Below are 15,023 nucleotides of genomic sequence, written 5' to 3'. Positions count from 1 at the left end.
TCTGTTTGTCTTATTTATGTTTCTGCCTCAAACAATAATATGGATTTATTCATCTGTGCCAGGTCCCCTTCAGACTCTGCTGATTATTGGAGCTTTAGTGGAATTCATTATGTCCAAGGTTGTGACACTTTTCATTCTGGGACGAGACGAAGTTTTCTCAGGACATTTGATTAAAAAAATGGTTCACTCTGAGGCTTTATTGAATTTTGACCTACCTGAATCGTATTTCATATCCAGTACTGGAAAAGTGATGCGTCATTTATTTTACTGGTGGTGGGCAGACACTTGGGATTTTTGTTTTGATCTGATACCAAGTGAAACTATGGTACGTACCACGATATTGATACGATACTGATACCAATGACTCTTGTATAAAGTATTTTACGTTGGTATCTTTTCTCCATCCTAAATTGAACCCTTCCTAAAAAAAAATAATATACGCAGATACACTTTAATACAAAAATAAATTTAAGTTTTGATATTTTTACATGAGAATACTTTTCAATGACTAATGTCTGTATTGATATAACAATTTTTGGTATTTGCTCAGCCCTTTCTTAGTTTTAAGTTTGTATGGAGATGGCCTTGACTACCTGCTTTTGTTATACAGTGGTCCCTCCTTTATCGCGGGGGTTACGTTCTAAAAATGACCCGCAATAGGCAAAATCTGCAAAGTAGTCAGCTTTATAATTTACAGTTATTATACTGTAAAACCCCTTTCGTCCTTATGTTGTTTTCCTTCTTCCTTATGTAACAAACGAAGATTAATTTATTCCATAATGGTGCCCTACAGCCGCGTATCTTCAAGGTTCCTTCAGCATGTCCAGAAGTTCAACTTTTTGCGTGATGGTTATATCTTCCTCTATCTTTTGGCTGCGACCGCTGGAGCCTTTGTTGGTGCAGAACGTCTCATCGACATTGTGGGTTTTGTCGGGGAGAAAACTCGCAAACATGAAGAACTTCAGAATCACACTGCTAGAGAACATTTATGTAAATTTGGTGAGCTGAATGCATTCTGTACTGCACAGGAGACATGGCACGGAGGAGACTGACTGACAAAGGTTTATCAGGACGCAGGGGGAGGAACATAATGCGCGTTCATACACACATCCGCGAAACAGCGAGGCCGCGAAAGGTGAACCACGTTATAGTGAGGGACAACTGTACTATAAAAGGACGATTCTAGGTCGTCCCTCCCAGAATTCCATCGGGTGTCATTGACAGACAGCTCGACCAATCAGAGACACACATTTACCTCTGTCTGAATTTGAGAAACAGCAAAGCGAGTTATGACCAAACATCTATCCTCGTACATAAATAAACCACCAGTCTGGCTAAACAGGCTATCTACGTCTACAGGAGTGGACAGAATGAGACTCACATCCTGGTTGGACATGTCCCAGTAGGGCCTCTCCCCGTAGGACATGACCTCCCACATGACGATGCCGTAGCTCCACACGTCGCTGGCGGAGGTGAACTTCCTGTACTGGATGGCCTCTGGAGCGGTCCATCTCACTGGGATCTTGCCTCCCTGTTCAGCAAAACGCAGGTCAGTGGCTGGAGCATACAGGGAATTAAACACATCCTTTTTCTTCCCCTAAAACAGCAGAGAAAGTGGATATTTAGACACACACACATAATGACAATACATAGACAGTCGTATAAGTACACAATCAAATAAATCAAATAAAATATACTACTATGCTTAAAGTGCCCATATATTTGAGCAAAATTTGTTTTTAAGACAGTAAAAATCTGGCACAGTGCCTTTAATTGTTCTCGATTACTGGATAGAAAAGAATACTGGGAAAGTGTACTCAAGTAACAGTGCAGTTACATGATTACAAGTACTGCTGCTAAAATTTCAAGTAAAAGTATAATGTATGCAGGAAAAATACTACTTGGAGCTCTAGATCCCTTTATATGGAATTTTAGTAGCGTTTTAGATCAGTCTTTTATACAAAACTTGTTAATCAAACAATTTTCAGCTGAATCAAGATGTTTTCGTCGGTTTAGTACGAAGCCGGGGAAGTGTGGAGGCAGCTGTTAATTGGGACAGTTGGGACTTGTACTTTCCTCAACAATTATTATGATTTTAAATGTGGCAAATTGCAATTACAAGTACATGTTTAAAAGTCTACTAAAAAGTACAAAAAATATGTCAGAAATGTACCCAGTTACAGAACCAGCAAGTGTTTGTAATGAGTTACTTTCAAACCTTTGTTACATGGCATAGCAACATCACAAAAAGGTGTACAGGCTCGAAATGTGATGTTTTTTGTTTTTGTTTCTGAGACTAGGGATGCACCGGTCCAGTCGTTTCAGCTCCAAAACCGATATTGATATTTGGCTGTAAGTATCAGCTGGTACCAGAGTAGGGATAGGAAATAATCTGTGTATCATTCGTTCATTCATTTTTCAATATAAAACCAAAAATAAGAAAATGAAAAAACAACAATTTTTTTTCATTATTTGTCTCCAAAACCAAAATGAAAAAACGGATAACGATTAGATTTTTCAGTTTTCGATTTTGTGTTTACATGAATAATGGAAAAAAACAAAGACCGTTTCCGGTTTCTGTGACTTAAACTGGGATGCTGGACTTTTGTGCTGCACACGGACTGAACCAGGACTAAACCAAGTCTGGGACGAGACCGGAACCAAACTGGGACTGAGACCAGGACTGAAACCGGTTTAGTCCTGTTTCAGTCCTGGTTCAGTCCTAGTTCAGTCAGTTTTGCAGTGCAAAAGTCCAGCATCGCAGTTTAAGTCACGTAAACTGGAAATGGCTGTTATCCGTTTTTTCATTTTGGTTTTCGAGACTAATAATGAAGAAAATAGTTGTTTTTTCATTTTCTTATTTTTGGTTTTATATTGAAAAATGAATCAACAGATTAGAAATGGCCACTGTTAACTTATTTTTATCCTGCAAGTAATAACTAAACAGCTTTATATGAATTAAAGTTCAAACATTATGAGACTTGTTGGGCCTGTTTCAGTCAGTAAATAGTCTCACAACATCCAAATTAAGACCTAAGACCATATCAATTGAACCGATATCCTGAAACCGATACCCAATCCGGCAAATTCCTTATATCAACACTGCTATCTGAGGCCGTGCATTTTCCGCACTCTACGTAACACATATTAGCAACCCAGGCCCACACGTCCACTCGTCCTGCTCCATATCACGCGTGTGGATACCAGTCCTCTCACTGTATCCAGTTTCCAGAGACTGGCTGTAAACAGAATGTGATGGATGGCTCCCTCATATTAAAGTACTCAGACATAGCAGATCTAATTGGAGACAGAACGCAGACGCCGTTCCTGACAGCGCGCTTTAATTGACTCACGGTGGTTGTGTAGACAGCCTCGGGGTCATCGTCCATCACTCGCGACAGTCCAAAGTCGGACACTTTGCACACGAGGTTGCTGTTGACCAGGATGTTGCGAGCGGCCAGGTCTCGGTGCACGTAGCCCATTTCGGAGAGGTACCTCATCCCGGCCGCTATGCCCCGGAGCATGCCCACCAGCTGGATGACTGTGAACTGGCCGTCGTGTTTCTGTGGAGAAGAGAGAAAAACGGGGATTTCACCGACCAGTGGGGGCAAATGCAGAGGGAGGTGCCACAAACTGCTATGGCCTTAGTACAACGTTTTAGTTAAAGGTCTCTCATGATAATCACTAGACGACCAGTTTAGATCAGCTGTTGCGTTCCAGATAGAAAGTGAGCATGGTTGCGCTTCCGGCTCCTTCGACTCTGGCTCCAATTGGCTTTACGTTGAAAAATTGTCTCCTCTCTCTGTAAATGCAGCTGTGAGCCTCGTCATTTTGATCTTAAAATGCTCGTATTAAAGGTGCATTTTGTAACTTTTGTGGTGGAGTGTGTGTCAAATGCTTTCTCCACGCAGATGTTATTGCTTTCTCTTTCTTTCTATCTTCATCTTCCAAACCAGACCAAGTTACAGGTCAGATCTGTGGAAAGGCAACCTCTCTCAAAGTCAAAGTTTTTCTAGATATTTTTGAGCAGTAAACCCACCTGTAACTGAATAAACGTAAGGTAAAGCTGTGGAACATTCAAGGGAAGCAGATGACGGACCTCCAACCAAAAAGTGACAGTGCACATTTAACCCACTCTACATGATCCTGGTGTGTTTATTTCGCTATTTTCTCCGTAAATAAACTCCTATTCCTAAAATGGCTGGCTCCAAATTCGCTTCTATAACCGCTAGCCTTGGTGAGCTTCATTTGACTGGAGCCAAACACTATGGGTGATAACACACTCACTTAGTCCACTTCTTTAAACAGTTTATGGATAATTACTACACTGCCAGTTTAGACACATGTTTATACAGATATACACTGGCTTATCTGATTTCTGGAGTTATCAGATTATTGAAATGTCATGTGAACGGTTATATTTGATGTGAGTTATCTGATTTCTTTCTGATTGTTCGTGTTTGAGGAGGTTATGAAAAGGACAACTGATGTGACAAAAAACGAATTGTTTTTCAAATTCAACTGTACCATCCATTGATAAAATGATGAAATAATAATAAATAAAGATCAGATTTCTTTTGAGCATGTAAACAAACACCAAAATCAGATCTGATAACTGATACTTTGCAGTGATAGTAGTAGCCTGAAAATTTGATTTGATTTAAACATATTTTCAAGAGCCTGTGATCAATACAAGCTTTCATGGTCCGGTTTAGGAGTCTTGATTTTCAACAAAAAAGGTGAGAGAGACAAACTGAAAAAATGGTTGGCGTGTGACTGTAATTTTATGTGAGAGACTTGCTTAAGAGCACAAATCAGATCACCTGTTGTAGTCAGTTCTTTCTGGTCAGAATGTGTTTAAAAAAAGTTCAGATTAAAGTCTATGGAATCAGTTTTGAGTCAAATTGTTCAAAGTATAACGCAAAATACCAAATAAAAAAAAAGAAGAAGTAAAATAAAATACAAACAAATAAATCTGCAATCAAACTAACTGGGTAATCGTGCAAAATGTCTGTCTTTGCCTCTTTGGAAACATTTTGCTTTTGTTCTGCGTCTTTTCTTTGCCATTTTCTTTGCTTACGATTCCAGCCTTTTCGTTTGTGCAGCCTGACTTTTTGCTTGCAGCTTTGGCACAAATGTGGATGGGATTTCCACGGCTAATTTATGTTTGATAGAGAGAATCGTAACCAAAAAGAAAACAAAAAAGGCATCAAACAAAACTGAGAAAGACGCGGAACAAAAATAAACGAGGCAAAGACAGATATTCTACACAATTACAGAAATAATATGACTGCAATCTAATTTTTTGCTTGACGTTTTAAAAGCGTTCTTTAAACTATACGACTCAAAATTGATTCCATAAAAGTCTAACAAAACCTCAGACAGAACATGCTCTGAAGTTCATGAATCAGAATGGGAGATAGATCTAAAGTTTGTGTGTAGATGTAGAAGTTTCACTCACCCTGAGGAAGGCGTCTAATGATCCGTTCTCCATGTACTCTATGACGATCATCACTGGTTTACCTGAGACAAGACACTGTGTGATTAATTGATTCCTAAACGCCGTGTGCTTACATCGCTCCTCCATAACGCTGATGATGCTTTACAGGTATTTTTAGCTGCTGTTTCATTGGCTTTTAATTAAAATGTACCATCTGCTCTTTTATTACACTGTCGAAATGAGACGGAGTGAACCAGGCACTGTGGCTAATCTAATAAGTGCTAATGACAGTCCATTTACACACAAGAGGTTTTTTTTTGTTTTGTTTTCTTGGAAGTTAGAAATATTTAGATGACTTTTTTCTGCGGTAGCATTTGTTGAGAAAATAAGTTCCAGAAACAACTGCACTGAATATTAGTTGGTGTAATCTACCTTTAAAACGTGATTAAATGGATGATTTTTATCCAAATAGTTATCCATACACTGACTTTCTTATTCTCCAAATTTGTTCAGGAGCCTAACTCTGTCCAAAACTGCACTGATTGTTAAAAATTCCACTGAACTCTTGCTTTTATAATATTAAAGTATGTTTGGCAGACTTTCTAAAAAACTTTTGAATTGACTTGTGGTTATGGGCGAAGACACAATTCCCACAAAATTGACACAAGATTGACCAAGAGAACAAGACAAGATTGGATTTTGACATAATTTATAATACAGAAATGATACGATTCAGTTCATAATTTTGGCCTTAGTTTTTACTGATTTCATGCTGTCACTGAAGCACTTTTTTGGAACAACAGCTTCTCAAGAGATGTAACTCACCAGCATGAAACCCCTTATTTTCTCCAAGTCAAAACATGGAAAAAAAAAATTCACAAGATTCTACACAAGTCGATGTTATCTTGTGAGATCTTTTGGTATGAAATTTTGTCTCATCTATTTTATTTATTTAATTAATATGGACTAGAGCATGGAAACTCGACCGAAGTCCGATGGCACCCGTTGGAACCCGTTGCTAATCTGCAGCTTCACCTCGATCCTTGATATGTGGATGTAAACAGACACACGTGAACTACTTTTGCTTTTTTACTTTTAAAGAACTCCTCAAAGTGGATACACGGTGCTGTTTTGTGGACTGGACGTCATTATTTGCAGAGGACAATTTCTATGGATAATATGGATGTGATGCTGCACTTTAAATTTATCACTTTACTAGAGGTGAGTAAAAAAGTTTTCTCATAATTATCGCAATATCCCGAGTTTGTATTTTGCATCTCTGTGTCCGTTAGAGGCCACACAAACAATATCCTATGTGTGTCATGAGTAAACCTAAAATAGTCTGATTTCAATTGGTTTGGTCAGGTTTGAACACAAATATCGTTATACCTATCGGGCTTGGGTTGGATTCAATCACTGCTCTGTCCGACACGGGCCGCGCTCGGACAGAAAAATTCGGCCCGATACATACTATGTTGACATAACAATGTAATTTGATGAACCACATACAAAAACTACACATTTTCAACATAGGAGGCTTTAAGAGAATTTAGAATGAATTAAAGTAAGAACATAACATTAACACTTCTATGGCTACATTCAGACTGCAACCTGAAGAGACCCAAATCAAATTTTTTTGCCCCTATGCAACCTCTATCTGATCTTTTAATGACACAGATCTGATTTTTTCAAATGTGACCCAGGTCACTTGGATTTCTGCTCCTAAAACCGATACATATCCGATCTTTTGACATGTGACTTCAGTCTGAATGGCCAGGTCACATTCAGCCCACCTACATGTCTGGCTTGGAGTCTAGTCAATGGAGGTAAAGTGACGAAAGTGGCGGTTCTTGAAATGATTCCCAAAGAAATGGCCGAGCGCGGCTACAGGCAGTCCTGGCTCCAATGTCAATGGAAAATAAAGACCTTGTGAACCAAATACAAGGAGGTTAAAGACTCAAACAAACGTAGCGGCCGTGGACGTCTGTCGCCTGTCCATTTACGAAGAACTAGACTATTTTGGGAGACAAACTCAGAGTTTAGGCTACTTCCTTAAACACTGAGCAGTGACGTCGTCGTGTCCTCTAATGTACATACAGGACGCTTTTGGGGCGTTTAAAGTTCACACTGGAGATCACATACAAGTCGCATTCAATTGGAAATGTGAACGAACTTGCAAAAAAATCAGATTTCACAAAAAAATCTGAATTGAGTCTTAAGCCCTGCAGTCTGAACGTAGCCTATGTGTCCTGATTTGAGCTACAGTTTCAGATGTCTGTTAAAGATGTTCAGGTCAGTCCTAAGAACTGAACTAGAACCATCCATCTTAAATTTAGTTAACATCAGCGTAATATAGTTTTTCGGTTGTATATCGTCCAAATACTACAAATATCAGAAAACAAAACAGTCTACTTCCCGTACCTCTGGTGACGACGCCCTCCAGGTGCACCACATTGGGGTGATCGAACTGCCCCATGATGCTGGCCTCGCACAGGAAGTCCCGCCTCTGCTTCTCGGTGTAGCCCACTTTCAGGGTCTTAATGGCCACCGGCACGTCCCTCTTTCCGGGCAGCTTGAGTCGCCCGCTGCACACCTCCCCGAACTCCCCTGCGAATGAAGAATGAACCGCGTCACAATCAGCCTCCTCACAATGACAAATTTATCCCAGAGACAAAGCAGCTGGAATACAAATTGGAGCGCGACATCCTGTTATCCCCGGGGGAGAAGAAGCAAGACCTATAATAAGACAAGGCGGAGATGCATAGATACTGTCATTGACCGCCTTTGGAAAACCCATGCGGTGGCCATTTTTCACTCGCCGAAGCCCTCCACAGGACCACACATTAATTGCAATGAACTTTTTTTCTATTCTTTGCGATCCCGCTATCAATATCCCCCGCGTGGAGCTGTGTCCCTACTCAAGGTGTAATGCGGGTGTCATTGCGATGTAAATATGGGTACCGCCGTGATGTATGGGTGCTATAGGTTGGGCTCACCTGCTCCGATCACCCGCTCGATTTTAATGCACGACGCGTCCAGCTCTTTGGCAAACTGGTGGACGGCTCTGTTGGGGTCCTCGTAGGTTTCGGGGTCGATGTAAGTCTTGGTGCCAGGGAATTTGACTGTGGAAAAAAAAAAAAAAAGATTAGAATTTAAAAAGGATATGTTTCAAGGGTATATTGTGATTTTTATTTTTTAGTTATATATTTATTTATTTATTTTTACTATTGAAAATATTAAAATGTTGTTCCCTTATTAAATTATTATTTGAATAGAATTTTTTTTGTATCATAATTTATTTAATTAATTTATTTTTTATTCGTGCATTTTTAAGTAACCCAGTATGCTAACAAATGTCCACTTCACTTTTCAGGGCAAGTATGAAAAGCTAGGCCATAACATTTATCAATTTAAAAAAAAATTTTATATAATTTTAATGTTAAAAAGTCCTCAAAATGTCACTTATAACACAAAACTGAAATACATGAATAATAATGTGGCTTGTTTGTAATAGAGGTCTAATTTATCATTCTGTTAGCGCCACATTGCTAACGGCAGTGCTAAAAAGTCAACGTCATTATTTTAGCTAGTACAAAGTGACAAGTTATTTTCACAACCAAAAATAACAACTCCCTAAAATAAAATATATAAAACATTTTTAAATATGTAGATGTGAACCAGTTTCTGACCAGTTTCATAGTAGTAGTAGTAGTTCATGTCAGCTCAAATTTAGCCTAATGTTATGATGCTAATTTTGAAACGTTTAGAGATTTACAATATTATTTAAAGGTGCATTGTGTAACTTTTCTCAATGGAAATGTTATTGCTTTGTATGGAATGTTTCACAGTATGGTATAAAACTTTCTATCTTCATGGAGACCAAACCAGATCAAGTTACAGGTCAGATCTGTGGAGAGGCGACCCCGCTCACAGTCAGTATGCCTGTTTTTCTAGATATTTTTGAGCTATAAAACCAACTCTAATTGAATAAATGTAACATAAATGTGACCGACCCTCAGTCAAAAAGTTACAAAGTGCAGCTTCAATGTCCACTGATTAAAATTCACATCAATTCATTAACGTTTTTCTTCAAAGCACTCTAAAATTGACTTTTTTCCTGCTAAAAATGTTGCACATGTAACCCGGCTCTTCACAGAAACCACACTAGTATTCCACTAACTACATGCATATTAATGTTGTTTCAAACTCGCCTTTCGCACAAACATTAGCTGGTTAAACTGGAAATTGCTGCAATGTTTTTCTGTTGGAATATGTTTATTTGAAGATTATCGCCGGATATTGAGGTGATTGTGTGGCTCTGGGCGGACTAATAGCCTACTACATTATAACCCCAGTATGCCACATGCCCATCTATAATTGGCCTGCAGTTGACAATGTGTAATTATTATATCTATGTACGATTAGCCTGTTCTCTGTGTGCTTGTGAAAACATCATCACCTTCTGTCCGCGAATGTGAAATGATTCGAAAGCCTCATTTTAATAGCTTTGGGCAAACTGCTGGGATTTTGAAAACACTCTATTGCAATTTCAAACAACAATGATAGCAGTTTATGCATATCCACGAGGTACGTGGTGGACATTAAAGGGGAAATAACCAAAACAAACGGGGTCACCCAAGGGCCAGGACAGGGGTAGGGGGCCGCACTCGGAACGCAGCCTCGAATTAACAGCAATTTACGGTGTTATGTGCGATTAAGTGAACAGAGGACTCGCGGGGCCCTAGCGCTGTGAGTTTTAAAGCCCAGTGATAACAATATAAGCTGTCAGCGTTAAAGTTTAATGAGAGCACACGCTTCATAAAGGGCTTAAAGGGACCGGACCACCGCAGCGAGGGATGGTGACCACAGGGAGGCCACGTTACTGCTGTTTGTGCTAACAGATTAGGCTGTGTTTACACTAGGACCATGTCAGAATGAGGGCTATACTGGGACTCGACTTCCTCAAATATTCGGTTTAAGGCTTAAATGAAATACCACCAGTGATGATTATTTTACAGCACAGTATGCAACTTTCTGAAGGGGGCACCTGGATGATACAAAGTTAATGACATAATGTGGATTATTACAGCTAAAAGGTGTGACAGTAACTCAGTTGGCTCATAATTGTCCACTGATCCAAAGGTTGGCGGTGTGATTCCAGCTCCTACAGATGAATGCTATCGTTGTGTCCTTGGACAAGACACTTAATCCATCTCGCCCCCACTGTCTGCGTACACTGAATTGGCGAGCGGTTCCTTGATGTAAAGCGCTTCGAGGTCCGTGAAGGTGGAAAAGCGCGATATAAAAATGGGACCATTTACCAAAAGGACAAACATATCCATAGAAACTAGCAGGAGGAGGCTCTTCCCCAGAATAAATAAGTCTCGGGTTTGTAGAGATGCAAGCCCACTCACAGTAAGGATGCAAGATTTGGTGTGAAAAGTTACTTACTGCTAACCTGATTCATCAGCCAGTTTCACTTTGTACAAACCGTCTGACCTAGCAGTGTTAGGATTCATTCGCTCGACAGTAGGCGGGTACTTTTTTTGTTTAACCAATCGCTGCTATTTGGTCGTGACGTATGTAATGCGCTGCTAACGGGGCAAACTGGTATATTACGCTTTTCCCAAATCCTGTACGAAGAAGGGCAATAACCGTCTTTCCCCTTGATCAGATTCACCAAACATTCTCTTTATTCTGGCTTTAAATCCTCGATCTTGGGAATCGTTGCCAACACGAATGTATGGCTCTTCGCTGATTGGCTGGTGCCCGAACTCGCACTTCAGGGATTTTTGCAAACAGTCTAATGTATTCTGATTCCTGACCTAGTCGCTGGAGAGAAATTAATTTGAGAATTACAGCTTTAATACTACAATGTGGTCTTTTATTAGTGGATTTTTTTTTTAAAAAAAAAATCAAAAACACGACCAAACCAAGTCTCTATATGGACTAAACCAGGAATCAAACCAGGACAGATGCAAACGCAGATATAGAAACACTGAAATACTGTTGTGAACAAGAAATGTGAAATATACAGCCTAAGATTCACAACTTAATTTCACATGTAACGCATCATTGCCTCGGACCAAATCAGAAAATGACTGGATACCATTTATAATTTCATACAAAACTTTTCTTTAGACAACATGATTGATCGTCCATCGCTCCACAGATGGCACTGGACAGCTGTCTCTGTATCTCATGGCATTGTTTGAGATATTACAATATAATCTTCCATCTTATGCAAACCCACATCTGTAATAGAAATGCCCTTACTGCACTTTGGAAATACAGGCAAAATGAACTCAAAATGACTATGCAAATATGAATACAGAGGAAATTATAACATGGCAGTGGGAGCATTCAAAGAGGAACCAGTATTTTCTTTTAGCGCAGGTAAGTTCTGTTACAGTGTACACGGCGTTGGAAGGAGTAGTTACATAATAATGCTTTTATCCATAATGCATTGAGCTGTGTGAATATATGGTGTTTTGTAGCTGCTTCTCGTCTCTGTGTAATTGGTTTCAGTGAATTCGTCCTATCTGCTGTGGTAGAAGTTGTTTCCTTATTAAAGAAAAAATAAAAAAAATACCTGGAATAGTTTTTTGGTTCATTCACATTAGCTGAGGATAAAACACTTTTTTTTTTTTTTTCTAACTTATTCTGGTAACTTTAGCGATTAAAGGAGCACTATGCAACTTTTCTCTAATGGTCGTCTGCTTGTTTCCAAGGAGATGCATTTGCTTTGCCTGCAGGGTTCCACAATATGGCATTAAGTACGTCCATACTGCATTATTAAATCACATGTGTTTGTATTGTCTCGTAAAACTGTGAGAGGGCTTGCCACTACACAGAGCTGACCTGTAACTTAGCGGACTATCAATACCTGCTTGTCCATTCCAGGCAAACATCTCCTTGAGCACAACCGGGAAAGTTACACAGTGCGTCTTTAAATTGTGGCGCAAGTTGCTAAAATGACCAGCTCCAGTTTTGTCACTTCTCATTGTTACCAGCAGAGGGCGCAAACACTAACACAACCATTCAAAGCACCTGTTGAGTGACTGCATTGTCTTCTGTCTTTATTTTGAATTTTTATTATGCCAATTTGCCGACTTGGATCTTAATATTTCTGTTTCTATCATTGGTATTCTACGGCTGTCCTTGTATTTTATTGTTGCAATCCTGAAATTAGACGAACAATAAATTGCAGCGAGATTTTAGCATACAAGTAGAAAATTATCTTGGGGAATTTTTCTTCTTTAATGGTGTGCTTACGAGGTACATCTAGACGGTGCTAAAACGGCAACTATGATATAAAATAAACTGACAATTTGTTTTTATGTTTATTTTCAGTGGTGGATGAAGTACTCAATTTTGTTACTTAAGTAAAAGTACAGATAAAAGGGCAAAACGTTAGTAAATTAAAAGTATCACATGAAAAAATCTAAGTAAAATTATTAAAAGTACCTGTTTAAGAATGAACATAAAGAGAAAATAGTATAGTATAAGTATTTTGCAGAGATTTAAATTACAATTAAAAGATGAAATGTAGTGATTTTGAGAAAGAATTTTTTGTATTCCGTTCTGTACTTTGAGCAAACCAAATACACAAAAACACAAAAACTGCATTATTTTTGTGCTTTCATGTATTTGCTTTGCTCAAAGTTGGAACAGGAACTCAACTTAAATGTGCTAATTTTTATTTATTTTTTTTTTTTTTTAAGTCTCAGCCACTTCAGCAGGTCTCAAACTGTAAACAAAAGTACATTTTACTTTTCAGTCCAGCTTTAAAATGTAGTGGAGTAGAAAGTACAGATACTTGCTCTCAAATGTAATGAAGTAAAAGTAAAAAGTATCCACTGTAAAATACTTTAATCCTAATAATTTGTACTTAAGAATTGTACTTTTACTTTTGTACTTCATTATCTTACACCGCTGTTTATTTTTATGTCAGAAAATCTAATCTTTCTCTCCCCAATCGCGTGTTTTGTTTACATCTGGTCTCATCTCTATTACGTAACACATATTGGTATCACATTGCGTCTTATTAGCATGTTTATATTCTCTGGTTTGTCAGTCACTTAGCTCCGTACCCGCTCCACCTGTGACCTGTGCGCACGGAGGATTTAGCGGATAGCCTGCAGCGCTGGAGGCAACCCGTCTATGGGCTAAAAGCGAGAGGTGCCTGGGTCTCCGGGGGCATCATTAGGCACCTCTCCACAAACCGAACCGCTGTGTAAATGTCGAACCCTGTGCATTTTTGAGACGAGGATCTGCTCCTTTCAGGTCGAGGCAGGTGAGTTTCAGACAGCTGTCACAGACCTGCGTTTGTGCTCGTGTGATTTCTTCATTTGAGACGCTGCAGCCAATCACAAGTGACTTTAGAGTTTAGACATCCTGTTCTATTTGTAGTTATAATGATGTTGACGATATTTCAGTAGAACTTCACCTCATACATACAAGAGTTAAAGATGCACGAGGTAACTTTATTAATTGGGGGCCTGCTACCTGCTTGTCTCCTGTAAACATTATGGCAATAAATGTATATATCTACATGTTTTTCAGGTTTTCCTCTAGCAACCACTTAATAATAAATGAAAAGGACGCTATTTTCTAACCTGTCATAATGTTGTTTTCTCATCACAAACATACCTGGAGTCATGTTTTGTTTCATTCACACATGTTTAACAGACAAACCCTGCGTAATTAATAATATAAAATAAAAATAATTAAAAATAATAATGTGATGTGGTGATACAGGAAGCTTTCCACTGTGTTTTTAAACTAGAATCATTTGGATGATTTCAGCCCTGGAACTGTCAATCTCTACTGAACAAAAGTTAAAAGGAGCTGTTAACTTTAAAACTGCCACTTTATGACATCACAAGGTGGAACTGTGCGTTTTGAGCTTTGGAGATGTAGACAACTTAATAAAGGTTTACTCAAACATGTGCGACTTTAACAAAACACAACTCTGGGTATGTTTTTGATGACTTAACAACATTAAAAGATACATACAGGCCCTTAAAATGCCATACTGTGGAATATTCCAGGCAAATCAAAGATAGTAGTGGTGGAAAGATTGTAGTTATGTTTTAGCCCCAGAAGGGGAGTTAAATTATTCAAGTTCATAATGCATAATCATTTTTAAATGATGTTATTATTACAGACGTTATGAAGATCTAAGTGTCCTATTGAAATGAAAATTTAATTTAACTAGTTTGAATCTCATACCTCTTAGACTTCTTTTCTTGCTGAACAGCTTTCTGAATTAATGCTGAAGTTAAGTTATTTTTAAATAATTTGTAGTCTAATGTAATATTGTAATTTTTGTCTTTTGAATAAGGGCATTTAGAAACTTTTTCCCCACAGTATCATAATCGCTCAAGATTCATACAAAAATATACATGTTTATGTCTTCATATGTGAAAAATCCCTCAGTTGTCCAGGTAGAATCCATGGCAAAGGAGGAGTTCAATTTGTTGACTGGACAAAAGTTTATTTAGACGTTTCACAGCTCATCCAAGCTGCTTCTTCAGTTCTGGTCAGAATGCTGGTGTTTACTTCCTTATATCTGCATTAT

At 38.6% G+C, this 15,023-nt stretch overlaps 1 protein-coding gene across 3 annotated transcripts in view; it reads right to left on the bottom strand.

Moving 5' to 3' along the window:
* Positions 1–15,023, bottom strand: part of epha7 (eph receptor A7) — a 182,483-nt gene that overhangs the window by 15,473 nt on the left and 151,987 nt on the right. For 2 of the 3 annotated variants that reach the window (XM_020939270.2, XM_055149207.1), the window contains 5 exons: positions 8,437–8,562; positions 7,862–8,047; positions 5,462–5,523; positions 3,354–3,563; positions 1,382–1,531 (listed from right to left, as the gene is read on the bottom strand). In XM_020939270.2, the coding sequence (XP_020794929.2) occupies positions 1,382–1,531; positions 3,354–3,563; positions 5,462–5,523; positions 7,862–8,047; positions 8,437–8,562 (734 nt within the window). Of the gene's footprint in view, positions 1–1,381; positions 1,598–3,353; positions 3,564–5,461; positions 5,524–7,861; positions 8,048–8,436; positions 8,563–15,023 lie in introns of all 3 variants that reach the window. The other variant, XM_055149206.1, reaches the window with a different exon arrangement.

The sequence above is a fragment of the Boleophthalmus pectinirostris genome, unplaced genomic scaffold (genome assembly GCF_026225935.1).
Source record: "Boleophthalmus pectinirostris isolate CB_2022bp ecotype Guang Dong unplaced genomic scaffold, ASM2622593v1 HiC_scaffold_13, whole genome shotgun sequence".
In the NCBI taxonomy this organism is placed as follows: domain Eukaryota; kingdom Metazoa; phylum Chordata; class Actinopteri; order Gobiiformes; family Gobiidae; genus Boleophthalmus; species Boleophthalmus pectinirostris.
The sequence above is the reverse complement of the archived record's forward strand: the minus strand, read 5'-3'. Positions and strand labels throughout refer to the sequence as shown.